Raw genomic sequence first — 16,184 nt, 5'->3', positions numbered from 1 at the left:
CCCTGCCCCACATCCCCCATGGCCCTGCCCCATGGTCTCCTGCCCCACGTCCCCCATGGTCTCCTGCCCCACGACTCCCAGCCCACGTCCCCATGGTCTCCTGCCCCATGGCCTCCTACCCCTTACACCTGTGGGCCTTTCATCTCTCTGGCCCATGAACTCCACCCTGTGACCTCTGGCCCTTCTGCCCCATTGTCTCCCATGCCAGGGCCTTTTACCCCACATCCCTGTGTGTGACGAAGCGAGACTGAATATTGTGGGGGTGCCTCAGTTTCCCCTAGGCAGTTCTTAAGTATCTAGGGGGTGGGGTAAGGGTGTATGATCATTGCAGAGCCCTAGAGGGCAGGTGTGTGCAGGGGTCTGGACACAGAGAATGGCCGACACCCTGTTTCCTGGCAACTGATGGCCTGGGCCCTTCCCCCCTGCAAGGTGAGAGCTAAAGGGTTGGAGAACAAAGGGATCCGGTGACCTCCTGGCCCGGGACAGAGACAAAGCCCAGAGGAGGAGGGGCTGGAGGGAGTTTCAGTTTGGGGCTGGCTGGGACATGGAGAGAAGGGCAGACGTGGTTGTCTGGCTCCCTGCCCCCCAAAATGGACCCGGCTGAGGGGTCCCGTTCTCTGCACCTGCAAGCTCTGTGTTAGACCATGTTCCTGTCGTCTAATAAACCTTCTGTTTTACTGGCTGGCCGAGAGTCCCGTCTGACTGCGGAGTTGGGGGGCACGACCCTCTGGGATCCCCAGGACCCCGCCTGGGGGGACTCGCTGTGGGAAGCGCACGGAGGGGCAGAGGAGGCTGAATGCTCCGAGGTCAGACCCAGGAAGGTGGAGCCGGGTGAGCTGTGTGTCCTGCAGACAGGCTGCTCACAGGAAGGCGACTTCCCCAGAGTCCTGACTGGCTTCATGGGGAGCAGTTCCAGAGCATCGCCCGGGGACCACGTGACACCCCCCCTCCTTGGCACCCACCCAGCCCTCGCCAGTTCAAGGCCCCAGAGGGCTGGCTGCCCCCTGCTCCCCAGTGTGCCCCCCCAGCCCCACGGTGCTCTGCAGCGGAGGCTGGCCGCGGCCGGCGCCCCTCACCTGTCGTGGATGTGGCCCTGGTCGTCGCCCATGGTGACGGTGACGGTGCGCACCTTGCTCAGGTCGAAGGTCACGTCATGCTGATGGTAGTCGGGGGTGACCCAGCCCACCCAGACGCAGGTGGGCTCCTGGCCCGCGAAGATCCGCACCGAGTGGTAGTACTGGGGGGGGGGCAGGGGAGGGGGCCGTCAGCCCGGCTGGCACCAACCCCACAGCCTGAGAGAGGAGAGTCCATGCCCGCACCCCGCAGGACAGCGCCCCCTAGCGCTGCATCGGGGTCAGCACAGACAGGGGAGAGCGCTCCCTGCTGAGCCCCCCCCCGCAGCAACACAGCGCCCCCTACTGCTGCATCGGGGTCAGCACGGACAGGGGAGAGCGCTCCCTGCTGAGCCCCCCCCTCCCCCAGCAACACAGCGCCCCCTACTGCTGCATTGGGGTCAGCACGGACAGGGGAGAGCGCCCCCTGCTGAGCCCCCCGCTCCCGGCAGCACGGCGCCCCCTAGCGCTGCATCGGGGTCAGCACGGACAGGGGAGAGCGCCCCCTGCTGAGCCCCCCGCTCCCGGCAGCACGGCGCCCCCTAGCGCTGCATCGGGGTCAGCATGGACAGGGGAGAGCGCCCCCTGCTGAGCCCCCCGCTCCCGGCAGCACGGCGCCCCCTAGCGCCGCCCTTGGCGGTGTGGCCAGCAGCCCCCGCGCGGCCCGGTACCGTGGTGGTGTTCATGATGATCTCGGGGTCGTCCCGGTCGTCGGGCACCACGTCTTCCTCCAGGCGCTGCACGGAGGGCACCGCCGGGGGCGCGGCGTTGAACGTGGCCTTCTTCGCCTTGAACAGGAAGCTGGGGGTGGACGAAGACGGGGGGAGCCGGTGGTGAGTGCTCACCCCCCTGAGACCAGCCAGCCCGGCCCAGCCAGGGAAAGAGCCTGTGTCCAGCGTGGGGCAGGCGGGGGCCGCGGGAGGCCCAGTCACTGGGAACTGGGGGGATGGGCTCCGCTCGTTAGAGACCTGGGGGGATGAGCTCCGCTCGTTAGAGACTTCCAATTCAGGTCAGAGGGGAACGGCCCCGTGCCCCATTCCCTGCCCCCACGGTCCCTGTCCTGGGGCTGGATCGGAGCCAGCGCCCCCTGGAGGGGAAAGGCCCCATATCCCATTCCCCGCCCCCCGTCTCCTAGAGGCTCTCACCCTCTCTTGATCTTGCTCTTCTCCGACGCCGCATCCTTCTCGTTCTCCGTCCTGGGGGGCTCCTTGGGGCTGGGCAGGGGCCCCCCCTGCTTCTCCTTCTCGGCCTCCTCAGCCTCCTTACGCCCGGCCGACTTCCGGAGCACCTCGAACTCGGAGTCGAGGTCCACGTCCTTGACGTCCTCCTCGGGGATGGTGAGGGCGCGGGTGAGGGGCATGGCCCCCGCCGTGCATTTGAACTTCTCGTGGAACTCCACGGGCATGCTGAGACGCAGGAAGAGCAGCTCGCTCACCGCGTTCTGCGAGCCGAAGGTCCGGTGCGTCAGCTTCAGGCAGGGCGGGTTGTCCACCGTGCCGTCGATGCGCGACACCTGGCCCCAGGGGGAGCAGAGGAGTCAGGAGGGGACGGCCCGGGTCAGGGGACGCTGAGACGGAGCGGGGAAGCGCTGGGGTGTTTTTAACCAGGCCAGGGCGTGCCTCAGTTTCCCCGACAGGTTGCATTGTTACCCAGGGTGGGGAGGAGGACATTGCGGCGAAGAGATCCAGGCGTGGCTCAGCTGGGACGGGGCTGGCCCAAGTGAGGAACGGCAGGAGACAAGGGCAAACCCAATGCCCGGGACACTGGCACCTTGCCACCCCCGGCACAGCGGGAGCTGGATTTCCCCCCCTTGCTGGGCACAGAGCCCAAAGGGAGAGGGTGGGAGCGCTCCCCTGGGAACTGACTCAGGAAGGGACAGGCAGGCAGGGCCTAACCCCCCGGTCTCTGTGCCACCCTCAGGACCTCCTGAGCCAGGGGGATGCTAAACCCCGCCTGGGTGCAGCTGCATGTCCGGGCTGGGTGCACGGGGCCCCGTAGAACGGTCGGGTCTCCCCCAGGGGCCGGCTCAGCTGGGCCCAGTGGGCAGAGCCACCAAGGGGAGCAGGCTGGCTGGAGCTGGGGGGGGATGTGGCCTGCCCTGGGGGAAGGTGGGACCCCTCGGGGGTCTGGCCCACAGAAGATTCCTTCAAGAGCCTGCTCCGAAGCTGGGGCCATGGCCCCGACCTGCAGATCTGGGACAGATGGTGCAGAGTTGGGGCCTGGTTTGGAACGGGGGGGCAGGACTCCCGGAGCAGCCCCAAACCTGGCCCCCAACAGGTCTCAAAAGAGAGGGGCTCCCCAGAGTGGGGCCCATGCTGTAAGCCAGGGAGCCCTTGGTGCCAGCTGACACTGGGGGGCAACAGGGGAGCACTGGCGTTCACAGCAGATATCGGCACTACGGTTTGCCGACGGGCAGCCCGTGAGGTCTGCACACCCACGGGTCCTACTGACGGAGATAGCAGGCGCCCGGCTTCCCGGCGGCTCCCCCCTCCCCATGGGGCTCTGGGCCAAACCCCCGGCGGCTCCCCCATCGCACTGGGCACCGGGCCAAGCCCCCCCGGCAGCTCCCCCCTCCCTATGGGGCTCCGGGCCAAACCCCCAGCGGCTCCCCCATCGCACTGGGCTCCGGGCCAAACCCTCGGCGGCTCCCCCCTCCCCACGGGGCTCCGGGCCAAACCTCCCCTCGGCGGCTCCCCCATCGCACTGGGCTGAGCCCCCTGGCAGCTCCCCCATCGCACTGGGCACCGGGCCGAGCCCCCCGGCGGCTCCCCCCTCCCCACGGGGCTCTGGGCCGAGCCCCCCCACGGCTGGCCCTCACCTCGTAGTGGGGGTGCTCGGGGGGGATGGGGGAGAACTGCGGCAGGCTCTTGCTGAACCACATGCTGATGTCGCGCTTCATGTTGATGGCGAAGGGCTCGAAGCCCTCCTGCAGCCCGCAGATAGGGAAGTACCGCAGGCTGCTGACCTCCTGGCCCAGGTTCAGCCGCCCAACCTGGGCCAGGCCCAGGCTACACACCGGGAGGAAGCCTGCAAGACAGGGCGGGGCCCAGCAGGGTCAGCACGGCCTAGCACGCCCCCCCACATGGACAGCACTCCCCCCCCCTCCGACAAGGTCGGCATGTCCCCCCACACAGGGGGAAGGAGGATGCAGAGAGGGGACATCAGACATGTCAGTGTCCACGCCAGAAACAAACCCCAGCCACCCTGGCACTCAGTCCCCGCTCCCCACTCCAGCCGCTAGCCCCCACTCCCCTCCTAGAGCCGGGGAGAACCCAGGCATCCTGGCTCCCAGCCCCCCTGCTCTAACCACTAGCCCCCGCTCCCCTCCCAGAGGCAGGGACAAAACCCAGGCATCCTGGCCGCCAGCCCCCCCGCTCTAACCACTAGCCCCCGCTCCCCTCCCAGAGCCAGGGACAGAACCCAGGAGTCCTGGCTCCAAGCCCCCCTGCTCTAACCACTAGCCCCCGCTCCCCTCCCAGAGGCAGGGAGAACCCAGGCGTCCAGGCAGCCAGCCCCTCACCTTCTCCGATCTCGATGTCCTTGAAGGCCAGCTCGGAGCCCGAGTCGCTGATCAGCATCTCCCCGTTGAGCGTGAACATGATGTGGTTCTCGGTCAGGTCGATCATGCAGCCGACCACGTCGCCCGGCTGCCAGGAGCGGCCGAAGGGCTCGCTGCCGACATGCCAGCGCTGGCCCTGGAGTGGGAGGGTGGGGTCAGCAGCTGGGAAAGGCACCGGGTCCAGGCTGGTGGCATGGGGAGCAATGCCAGGGGTGGGCGGGAGGCGTTGGCCCAGCACAGTCAGAGGGTAACGCACCAAAGGGCAGGACCCAAGTGCGGGGCGGGACGCCAGGCTAGATGGGCCCATGGGGGGACCCAGCCCAGAGTGGCAGGGAAGGGGGGATACGGGGCTAGGGCAGGCCATTGGTTTGATCCAGGTGGCGGGGGGACAACGGGCGGGGGGGCCCGGTGGGTGACCCGAGGGGCGGGCGGATACCAGGCTAGGGGGAGCCCATTGCGGGGGGGAGTCCAGTCCCTCCTCCACTCACCCGGTGGCCGTTGAAGACGTAGGCGAGGTCGTCGGCCCCCAGCTCCACGTCGGGGCGCACGTCCGGCCGGGCCCAGCCCACGCGCATCTCGCCCGTGGTCACCGCCTCGAACTCGAAGTACCATCTCCCGGCCCGCACGGCGTAACACTGCTCCGCCCGGAACACCCGCACCCGCTCCGAGCGCGCCGTGGGCACCCCCTGGGCCGCTGCGGGGCGAGGGCAGGGTCATCCCGTGCCCCAAGGACTGCCTGCCCCCCGGCCCCCCATCCCCTATCCCCGCCCTCACACATCGCTCTCCTCCCCCGCACCTCACCACCCCCACACCTGCCCTCCCTACCAGCCTGTACCCCACCACCACTCAACCACCCTCCCTATGGGGGGGAAGGGGCCCCAGGGGAGCAGAGGGGACAAGAGGAGCCGGGGGGAGGGCAGGAGTGGGGAAGAGGAAGGGGCTACAGGGGAGGAGAGGAGGGTGGCCCTGGGGAGGGCAGGAGGGGGCCCCAGGGGGAGCAGAGGGGAGAAGGGGCAGCCTAGGAGAGGTCCGGAGGAGGAGTCCCAGGGGAGGGCAGCAGGAGAGGCCCCGGAGGGAGGATAGAAGGAGGGGCCCCGGGGGAGGGCAGGAGGGGTCCAGAGGAGGGGCCCCAGGGGGAGGAGAGAAGGAGGGGCCCAGATGCAGGGGCCCGGGGGAGGACAGGAGGGGCCCCGGGGGGAGGAGAGAAGGTGGGGCCCAGAGGCAGGGGCTCAGGGGAGGAGAGAAGGAGGGGCCCGGAGGGAGGAGAGAAGGAGGGGCCCGGAGGGAGGGGCCCCGGGGGCACTCACAGGTCTCCTGGTCGGGGGGCTCGATGTTGTAGCCGTAGCCGATCAGCGTGCGCACGGCCTCGCACAGGCTGTTGCGATTCGTCTTCTTGGTCCGTTCGTCCAGCAGGTTGTAGGGCACCAGGCGTGGGTTGCGCTTGTTCTTGATGTCCTGGTGACACGCACACGCACCACGGACACGCCACGGACACGCACCACGGACACGCACGGGACGGGGGGAAACCAAGAGGAGCTGCTCTCGAGCCAGTCCAAACCCAGCCCATTGCCCGGGCCCGGCTGGGAGGGGCTGTTCTGGCCGCTGGCTGCTGCCCTTCCCGCTGCAGATCTCAAAGCACCGGACCTCACGTCACTCCCACCCCACCCCCATACACCCCCTTGCGAGGCAGGGATGGACCGTGGCCCTGGGTCACTGATGGGGAACGAGGCAGAGTCAGGGGGAGAACCCAGGAGTCCTGGCTCCCAGCCCCCTGCTCCAACCCCCAGCCCCCACTCCCCTCACAGAGTCAGGGATAGAACCCAGGCGTCCTGGCTCCCGGCCGCCCCCCGGTCTAACCACTGGATGCAATGCCTGGTTCCTTCACGAAACAGAAGACAGCACGGGAGCACTGGGCACACGCGTGTGCACACGGGAGCCCTGCCCTGCGAATTCGACGCCCGCTCACCCTGGCACAGAGCGGGCGCTACTGGTCCCCCAGCCCCCCAAACCCTGGTCCCCCAACAGTCCCCTCCCCCGGCCCCAGCCCCCTACCTGCACGATGCTGTAGGTCCAGCCCTGGCTCACACGGTCCCGGGCCCACACGTTGTGGCCGTTCTCGGCCAGCTTGTCCACCAGCGTGTTCTGGGCCGGGGTCAGCTTGACGTGGGCCAGGTCCAGTGGGGCCGGCTTGTAGCCATTGGACATCATGTACCTGCCAGGGGAGGGGCTTTGCGCTAGGACCTGCCAATCAACCTCCATCTCCCGCCTCCCCACCCAGCCCAGCCCATCGAGCCTGGAGTCCCCACCCCCTGTGATGAAGTGGGAATCTTCCATTGTGTGTGCCTCGGTTTCCCCTAAGTGGTGCCTGGTTAAGGAGGCAGTGAGCAGAGACCCAGAGATCCGGGTGCCGCCCAAGCCTGGGGCCCATGGAGAGTCCCAGAAGACACTGGCCACTCCAACTGCCCCGACATTTGGCACCTAGACCCCCTAGACCTAGACAAAGGCCTGAGGGGGCCAGCTGGGGTTGTTAAGTGGGGGCGGCTGGAGGCAGGGGAGAGGCACCTGGACTGGGACTCAGGGGGGCTGCCCCGAGGGCGACGTCCCTGGGCTGGTGGAGCCTCAGACGGCTCCGTGGGGGTCACGTCCCCCCCAGGACTCCCCCTCACCCCCGGACCACCCACGTTTTGGGCAGCTTGGTCTTCTTGAGGTTCTCCTCAGCCTTCTCGTCGGCCATGCCCACGTGACAGCCCAGAGCCAGCAGTGTCCTGCGGGGAGACAGTAACGGGGGAGGGCGGGGGGGAGGTCAGCTCCCCGACAGAGCCTCCGGCCCTGCCGTTGCCCCAAGAGACAAGCCCGCCACCCCCGAGACGAGCTCCCCACGCATCCCCCCACCCCCAAGAGACGAGTCCCGCACCCCTTCCCTCCGCTGCCACCCCCCAAGAGACGAGACCCCACTCCCAGCCACCACCCTGAGATGAGTCCCCCCTCCTTCCACTGCCACCCTCCAAGAGATGAGACCCCCACCCCGAGACGAGCCCCCACTGCATCCCCCCACCCACGAGATGAGTCCCACACCCCTTTCCTCCGCTGCCAGCCCCCCAAGAGACGAGACCCCACTCCCAGCCACCACCCCGAGATGAGTCCCCCCTCCTTCCACTGCCACCCTCCAAGAGATGAGACCCCCACCCCGAGACAAGCCCCCACTTCATCCCCCCACCCACGAGACGAGTCCCACACCCCTTTTCTCCGCTGCCAGCCCCCCAAGAGATGACCCCCCAGCCCCAAGAGACGAGACCCACCCCAAGAAATGAGTCCCCCCTCCCTCCACTGCCACCCCCCGAGAGATGAGTCCCCCACCCATCCCCCACCCCCCGCTGACTAGCTCCCCCACCCATCCCCCACCCCCAAGAGACGAGCCCTCTCCCCCATCCCCCTGCTCAGCCACCGCCACCCCCTCTCCCCCATCCCAATCCTCCCCCCATCCCAGCTGGACCTCCCTCACCCACCCCCTCGCGTGGAGAGGGGTCTCATGCCCCCACGTCCTCAGCCCTGCCAGCCCCTCCTTAGGCCCCGCGGCTCCCCGCCCTCCCCCATGCTTCCGAGTCGTCCCCCCCCCCACGTTACCCCCCATCTCCCCCGCACCGCTCACTTCAGGGTCTCCCCCGACATCTGCAGGTTGTAATTTCTCTCCGGCTCGGGCAGGCTGTGGAAATCCAGCAGGCAGGGGTGCAGCCTCTTGTTGTCGTCCCGGATCTGACGGGGGGCGGGGGGGGGGGTCAGCGACCCACTGACACCCCGACCCGAGTCCCTCCCAACCCCCGCTCAGCCAGCACCAGCAGTGGGTTCTGGGAAAGGGGCTGGGTGGGGCTGGCAGGCACAGGCTGAGCTGGGGAGATCTGGGGGGCAGGGGCTGGGGCCAGGCTGGGCGACTCTGGGGGTACGGGCTGGGAGTTCTGGGGACACGGGCTGGGCTGGGCGGTTCTGGGGGGCAGGGGCTGGAGCTGGAGGTTCTGGGGGACAGGGGCTGGCTGGGCGGTTCTGTGGGGTAGAGGTGCCCACCCCCTCACGCCCGGGGGCACCTGCCAGTCACAGGGGGGAGAGGTTGGAGCAGGGGCAGAGGCGTCCCCGGTGGGAAGCAGTAGGGATGGATGGGGGGGTAGGCAGGGGCCTGTGGGGGGGTACTGGGGGCACTCACGGGCCTATAGAGACAGGAGGTGACTGGGGAGCACTCAGGGGCCCATGTCTGGGCTCGGTGTAGGCCCGTAGGGAGATAGAGGGGGGTACTCACGGACCCACAGGGGACACACATGGTCCTATAGGGATGGAGGGAGGGCTGTGAGGCACTCGCAGCCCTGTAGGGAGCTATGGGGGGGCACTTGCGGGCCCATAGGGGGGTACAGGGGGCATTTGCAGGCCTGTACGGGGTATGGGGGCACTCGCGGGCCTGTAGGGAGCTATGGGGGGGCATTTGCGGTCCCACAGCAGGATGTGGGTGGCACTTGCAGACCGATAGGTGGTTATGGGGGGCACTCGCGGGCCTGTATGGGGGTACAGTGGGGCACCCGCAGGCCCCCAGGGGGTACAGTGGGGCACTCACGGGCCCGTAGGTCCAGCCCTGCTCGATCCGGGTCAGCGCCCACAGCTCGTGGATATTCTCCGCCAGCTTCTCACGGATCCTCTCCAGGTGTGGGGGGAGGACGATCTGCAGGGACAGGGGTTAGACGGGCCCCCCAGCCTTGGGGGACACCCCCGAGCGGGTCCCGCCCTCCCCGCGGGGGCTCCTGACGAGGGCGGGGGGGTCAGCGCCTGGGGGCAATGTGCACTGGGCGGCTGCTGCCCACAGCTCTGGGGCCAGGCTGGACCCATCGTCCCCGCACCTTCCCCCCAAACCCCACGGGTTGGGGTAGGTTGAGCGCCCGCCCCACAACCCCCCTTGGGACAGGTTGGGTCCCTCCTCCCGACCCCCACCCCAGACCAGGTGGGGGTCTCTCCCCCCAAAGCCAGGCAGGGTCCCTCCCCTGAACACCCTCCCCCCCCGGAGCCAGGTGGGGCCCCTCGCCCCAGGCCAGGGCTCTGGGGGGCCCTACCTGCTGGGTGTCCACGGGGCAGGGGGTGAAGGCCGTGTGGGACAGGGACTGGGTGGGCCCCAGCAGGCTGCGGACCTTCCCCGCGTCCTGCCTGTACTCCTTGATGGGCTCCACCCGCATCCGCTCGCGGGGCAGCAGGGCCTCGAAGCAGGGCGCGTAGCCCGGGGGGGGCAGGAACTTGAAGTCGCCGTGGCGGCCCCCCAGGAGGAAGCGGACCCTGTGGGGGGACGGTGAAGGCTGGACCCCTCCCCCACACCCCCCCCTCTGGATTCCCCCTCCCTGCTGGCCCCCTTTCCTCACCAATTCTCCCACCCTGCGCTCCCCCACAACTGCCTTCTCCTCCCCCGCAGCCCCCCTCCCTGGATTTCCCCTCCCTGCTGAACCCCTCCCCGATTCTCCCCCCCCCAATTCTCCCCCCCTTTAACCCCCACAACCACCTTCTCCTCCCCCGCAGCCCCCCTCCCTGGATTTCCCCTCCCTGCTGAACCCCTCCCCTGCTCCTCCCTCCCCTTTAACCCCCACAACTACCTTCTCCTCCCCCGCAGCCCCCCTCCCTGGATTTCCCCTCCCTGCTGAACCCCTCCCCAATTCTTCCCCCCCAATTCTCCCCCCCTTTAACCCCCACAACCACCTTCTCCTCCCCCGCAGCCCCCCTCCCTGGATTTCCCCTCCCTGCTGAACCCCTCCCCAATTCTCCCCCCCCAATTCTCCCCCCCCCTTTTACCCCCACAACCACCTTCTCCTCCCCCACAGCCCCCCTCCCTGGATTTCCCCCCCGCTGACCCCCACCCCCTTCTGCCCCCCCACCAATTCTCCCACCCCCCCACAACCGCCCTCTCCTCCCCCAACCCCATCAGCTCCCTCCCCCCCAGCCCCTTCCCCACCCTGGTCAGCCCCCTCTTCGACCCTCCCCTTCCTCTCCCCTCCACCCCCAGCCCGCCCCCTATCCCGCCTCCCCACCCCCAATCCCCCTTCTCACCCCCGGGTCCCGACTCACTTGATGCCAGCGGAGAAGCTGACCACGGGGAAGAAGAGCCCGTCCACGTTGAAGTTCTCGAACATGCCCTGCACGGGGAAGCCGCTGATGCGGAAGGACATGCTGGGCACGCTCAGGTCCAGGCAGCAGCTCACCACGTCGTCGGCCGCCAGTGTGTGCTGGCCGGGCGAGGCCACGGCACGGGCCACGCCACCTGAGCCGGCGGAGAGAGGCCGGGCTGAGCGGCGAGCGCAAGGAGTGGGGCGGAGCGCGGGTGCGAAAAGACGCGGCGAGAGGCCGAGGGGCAGGGAAACGCGGGTGCGGGGGGGGGGGGGGGCTGACCAGGGCATGCTGGCTAGTAACGTCCGCATTCGGCACAAGCAGCCGCTCCGGAGCCGAATCTGGCCTATGCTCTTCTCTGACGCTAGGTATCCCGGCACGCCTGGGCTGAACGCAGCACGGGCTCGGGCCATGCGGGTGTTTTCCCACCGTGACGGGCAGGGAGCTTTTCGCCCTGGCACGTCCCAAAGGAGGAAGACAAGACGCATGACTGCCCTGCCCTGGCACAAGGGGAGGAGGGGCCTTTGCAGCCGTTGGTACCAGCGACGCCTACGTCCAGAGCAGAGAGAAGGGGTGTGCCGGGACACCAGGGAGCCGCGCTGGAAAGCCCTGGATTCGTCCACAGGATAGGTATAAACAGACGGCTTTAGGGGTGTCATCCGGGGAGCAAGGTGAACGGAACGCCGCCGCAGGGCACGGCTTCCCGGCGACTGGGATCGCACCGAGCCTCTGTTCCTCCACTAATTCTCATGGACTTTTGGCAAACCCCCAGACTGACGTGGGCCATTTCGGCCCCTGAATCTATTTCATACCGAACCGAGGTCAAGCAACAGACGGTGCAATTTCCCACAGGGTGCAAAGAGCAGGCAGAAGGGTGCAAGAACAAGCGTGCCAGAGAGAATACACAAGAGAGTGTCCGTTTTGTGCGAGTACCTGAGTAATGAATGTGCAAGAGGCCGTGCAAGAGGGTCAGTGTGCACATCAGAGTGCAAAAGAACGTGCAAGAGAAATAGCGTGTGCATAAGTGTGCATGGCTCAGTGTGCAACGAGTGTGCAAGACCGTGTCAGCACACGCGAGAGAATGTGTGGGCATGAGTGAGTGCGCAAAAGAGAACACACACCAGAATGTGTGTACAAGAGTGGATGAGTGAGTGTGCACTGAACATGTGTGCAAGAACAAGCAAGCGAATGTTGATGTGCGCAGAAGCGTGCAAAAGAGAAACAGGGTGCGCATAAGAGCATGCACGAGTTAGCATGCAACAAGTGTGCAAGGCAGTGCACACAAGGTAATGGGCATGCATAAGGGGTGTGTGTGCAGAGTGTGCAAGAACCGGAGTGTGAAAAGAGCATGCACAAGACAGCGCGTGCAAGAATGTGCATAAGTGGGTGCAGAAGGAGGGCGTGCAAACTCACATGCCAAAGAGAGCATGTGAGCGTGCAAGAGGGGGCCTGGGCACTCCCCCCTGCGGCACCGCCATGCCTGCTCCTTTGCACGCCCGCCAGAGCAGCCATGCGGGCAGGCCCTGGGCAGAGCCGGGCTCGTACCTGACCAGAGGTGCAGGCCGTCGAAGCCGAAGGAGTACAGGTCGTCGCCCACGCCGTTGCCGCCCCAGCCCTCCCCGCCCCCGGGGTAGGGGCTGTAGCCCTCGGTCATGGCCCAGCCCACGCGCAGGTGGGTGGCCTGCGCCGTGACGAAGGGCTCCACGTAATCCACGATCAGCTCGTAGTACCACTTCTCGTACTGCGTCGAGCCCTCGTGCGTGCCCAGGAAGATATTCGGGCGCATGCTGCGGGGGAGAGAGAAGGGGGAGGGTTGGCACTGGGGAGGGACGGGCTCGGGGGGCAGGAAGGGACCCCCCCCCTCCACCAGGGCACATTACACCTCTTGCAAACTACAAGGTACTGCCCCTCACCCAGTGCTGGGATGCAGCCACCTCTGGGGTGGGGCACAAGAGCGGTTTAACAGCTGTTCGGGGCCGCCCTCACCTGGTGACGTGGTTAATGAGGTTGGTCTGCAGGAGCAGGTCGCGGCGGGGGAGCAGGTTCTCGGTGATGAGGTTCTGGTTGGAGCGCACGGCCACCCCGTTGCAGACGCACAGAGAGCAGAGCACATCGAGCACCTACCGGGACGGGGAGAGGAGTCAGCGCCGGGCTCTCACCTGGGATATGGGACCCCAGCCCGGCCCCACCAGCCAGCCACTGGACGCCCCAGGGAAGGAACCGAGTGCCATTCAAAACAGAGGGGGGGCGGATCGGGGTGTGCTTGGAGCACACTTCCCTGTGGCTAGTCCCTGCCCCCCAGGGCCCATAGGGGGCAGATCAGGGGCATGGCTGGAGCTCCCTGCCCTGTGGCTAGTCTCTGCCCCCCAGGGCCCATAGGGGGCAGATCGGGAGCATGGCTGGAGCTCCCTGCCCTGTGGCTAGTCTCTGCCCCCCAGGGCCCATAGGGAGCAGATCGGGGGCATGGCTGGAGCTCCCTGCCCTGTGGCTAGTCTCTGCCCCCCAGGCTCATAGGGGGCAGATCGGGGGCATGGCTGGAGCTCCCTGCCCTGTGGCTAGTCTCTGCCCCCCAGGGCCCATAGGGGGCAGATCGGGGGCATGGCTGGAGCTCCCTGCCCTGTGGCTAGTCTCTGCCCCCCAGGGCCCATAGGGGGCAGATCGGGGGCATGGCTGGAGCTCCCTGTGCTGTGGCTAGTCTCTGCCTCGTAGGGCCCATGGTGTGGGGGGAGCAGTGTGTCACGGAGTCCCTGGGCGATGTTCTGGAACTGCTCCCCATGAAGCCAGTCAGGACTCTGGGGCAGTCGCCTTTCTGTGAGCAGCCTGTCTTCAGGACACGCAGCTCACACAGCTTCCACCTTCCTGGGTCTGACCTCGGAGCATTCAGCATCCTCTGCCCCTCCGTGCGCTTCCCACAGCGAGTCCGCTCAGGCGGGGCTCCTGGGGAAGCCAGAGGGTCCTGCACCCCAACTTCGCAGTCAGACGTGACTCTCAGCCAGCCAGTAAAACAGAAGGTTTATTAGACGACAGGAACATGGTCTAACACAGAGCTTGCAGGTGCAGAGAACGGGACCCCTCAGCTGGGTCCATTTTGGGGGGCAGTGAGCCAGACAACCACGTCTGCACTTCACTCCATGTCCCAGCCAGCCCCAAACTGAAAACCCCCTCCAGCCCCTCCTCCTCTGGGCTTTGTTCCTTTCCCGGGCCAGGTGGTCACCTGATTCCTTTGTTCTCCAACCCTTCAGCTCTCACCTTGCAGGGGGGAAGGGCCCAGGCCATCAGTTGCCAGGAAACAGGGTGTCGGCCATTCTCTGTGTCCAGACTCCTGCACATACCTGCCCTCTAGGGCTCTGCAATGATCATACACCCTTACCCCACCCCCTAGATACTTAAGAACTGCCTAGGGGAAACTGAGGCACCCCCACACTATTCAGAGGAAACATTAAGAACAGTCCCGCTTCGTCACACAGTGTGAGTTACAGCAGCCCAGGGGTCGCTCTACCTGACAGCAGGGGGCAGACAGGGCCCCAAATGTGGAACCCCACGGGGCCTTCCCACCCGCCCCCCACCTGTCCCTGCCCCCAAGGCAGGGACGGGAGAGCCGAGGATTCAGCCCTGGGGCTGCGGGCCACCTCACCTTGTGGTTGCGTCCGTGCTTGTCCAGCAGGGAGATGATGGATTTGATGTGGTTCTCCTGGATGATGTTCAGCACCTCGGGGCTCTCGATAAGGACGCAGTACAGCACCTCCAGGATCCCTGGCGGGGGGGGAGGGGGGCGGGACTGAGCCGTGAGTCCGTGTGCACACGTGACCATGCAAGTGTCACACACGCACCGGGGGGGGAGGGGAGCATGTGCACCGCTTGGCGTGGCCACGCGGGCGAGCATGCCCCGGGATCCGCGTGGGCAGAGACCCAGCCGCCCCACGCTGCCCCGCGCACAGGTGTGGATTCATGTATCTGCTCCTATGTGCTCACATACCGCCGGGTGCGTCCACACACGCCCCGCACGGATCTGCGGGGAGCACACGCGTGTGTCTCCGCCCACACCTTGGCCAGGCAGGGGAGGTCCCAGCCGTTCGACTCGCCGCCCTGGACGCGGCCCGGGAGAGGGCACGACCCCCGCCCCCACGCTCGCCAGGGGCCCTCATCCCGCCCAGCTCCCGCCCCCCCGTCCTGCCCAGCCTCACCGGAGGAGGCCTCCAGCCGGTCGAGCTTGCTGACCAGCCAGTCCAGGTTGCTGGAGAAGAGGGCGCAGTTGGAGCGGTTGCCCCGGATCAGCGAGGCTGCGGGGCGAGAGACGGGCCGTCAGCCGGGGGGCACCCCAGAGCAGGACCCTCCCTCCAGCCCCTCCGCCCAGCAGGCGGGCCCACGGCTCAGCATGGGGAAATCCAGCAGCTGGGGCCGGTTTCTGCCCCGGCCCCGCCTGGGTCAGCCGCTCTCCGCAGGGTGGGCCCCATCACTACGCCCAGACTCAGCCCCCTGGCCTCCCCCAGCTCCGCGGACCCGGCCCTCCACCGGGGAGAGAGGGGGGCGAGGATCCCACGCACCCAGCAGCTCGTACAGCAGGTTGACGATCTCCTTCCAGGACTCGGCCGCCTCCTCGCCCGCGAACTCGGCGAAGTGGGCGGCCGTGCTGTACAGGTTGAGGCGGTCGATGCAGTTCAACACCAGCGTGATCATGCCCTGCGGGGAGCCGAGCACAGCCGTCACCCCCCAGGGCACCAGCCCCCCAACCCGCCAGGGGCTGAAGCCGAGCACAGCCCTCCCCCCACCAGCAGAGACCCCCCTTCAGGCCCCCTCCGCTGGCTCCTGTCCCCTCCTGCCCATCCCAAAGCTTACCCTGCCACTGAGATGCAGCCACCTCTGGGGTGGGGTGGGGCAGCTGTTTATACAGGGATCCCTCGCCCGCGGCTGAATGTCGCTCCCTGCCGCACAGCGCCCCCTAGCACGGCCTTGGAGCTGGCACTGACTGCGAGGGGACAGCGCCCCCCACTGAGCCCCCCATAGCACAGTGCCTCCTAGCACTGCCCTAGACTGCCGGGGGAGAGTTCCTGCAGTGTGCAATGACACGTCCCACCCCCGAACTGACCCCGTGGCCCCCCCACGCTGACCCCACTCCCTCCCTCTGCGCTGGCCCCGTGCCCCCCGCTTCCCACTGACCTCCTCCTGGAAGAGGTTCTGGCGGCTCTTGAGCGAGCGGAGCCGGCCCTGCTTCTCCTCATGCCGCAGCTCCTCCTCCGGGTGCTGGAAGTAGGTGATCAGGTCCCGAAGGCTCAGGATCATCCCGTCGATGGGCATCGCGGCCCCGGCACCCGCCTTGCCCTTCCCGCTCAGGCTGTCCAGGCCCCTGCCAGCACCGCGGAGGGAGGGGGTCAGCCTAGCCCCACTGCCCA

General features: G+C 67.5%; 1 protein-coding gene across 9 annotated transcripts in view; it reads right to left on the bottom strand.

Annotated features, from left to right (window-relative positions):
- Nucleotides 1–16,184, bottom strand: part of RYR1 (ryanodine receptor 1) — a 99,599-nt gene that overhangs the window by 62,153 nt on the left and 21,262 nt on the right. For all 9 annotated transcript variants that reach the window (XM_075122347.1, XM_075122344.1, XM_075122341.1 and 6 more), the window contains exons 14-32: nucleotides 15,952–16,138; nucleotides 15,339–15,474; nucleotides 14,979–15,074; nucleotides 14,429–14,547; nucleotides 12,781–12,914; nucleotides 12,340–12,581; nucleotides 10,756–10,948; nucleotides 9,759–9,975; nucleotides 9,269–9,373; nucleotides 8,321–8,424; nucleotides 7,353–7,436; nucleotides 6,724–6,883; nucleotides 5,979–6,126; nucleotides 5,160–5,365; nucleotides 4,633–4,807; nucleotides 3,931–4,139; nucleotides 2,258–2,625; nucleotides 1,784–1,913; nucleotides 1,077–1,237 (exon numbers count right to left, since the gene is read on the bottom strand). In XM_075122347.1, the coding sequence (XP_074978448.1) occupies nucleotides 1,077–1,237; nucleotides 1,784–1,913; nucleotides 2,258–2,625; nucleotides 3,931–4,139; nucleotides 4,633–4,807; nucleotides 5,160–5,365; nucleotides 5,979–6,126; nucleotides 6,724–6,883; nucleotides 7,353–7,436; nucleotides 8,321–8,424; nucleotides 9,269–9,373; nucleotides 9,759–9,975; nucleotides 10,756–10,948; nucleotides 12,340–12,581; nucleotides 12,781–12,914; nucleotides 14,429–14,547; nucleotides 14,979–15,074; nucleotides 15,339–15,474; nucleotides 15,952–16,138 (3,174 nt within the window). The remainder of the gene's footprint in view (nucleotides 1–1,076; nucleotides 1,238–1,783; nucleotides 1,914–2,257; nucleotides 2,626–3,930; nucleotides 4,140–4,632; nucleotides 4,808–5,159; nucleotides 5,366–5,978; nucleotides 6,127–6,723; nucleotides 6,884–7,352; nucleotides 7,437–8,320; nucleotides 8,425–9,268; nucleotides 9,374–9,758; nucleotides 9,976–10,755; nucleotides 10,949–12,339; nucleotides 12,582–12,780; nucleotides 12,915–14,428; nucleotides 14,548–14,978; nucleotides 15,075–15,338; nucleotides 15,475–15,951; nucleotides 16,139–16,184) is intronic.

This window comes from Caretta caretta, chromosome 23 (genome assembly GCF_965140235.1).
Source record: "Caretta caretta isolate rCarCar2 chromosome 23, rCarCar1.hap1, whole genome shotgun sequence".
In the NCBI taxonomy this organism is placed as follows: domain Eukaryota; kingdom Metazoa; phylum Chordata; order Testudines; family Cheloniidae; genus Caretta; species Caretta caretta.
Note: the sequence above shows the minus strand (reverse complement) of the source record. Positions and strands in the feature narration are given on the sequence as shown.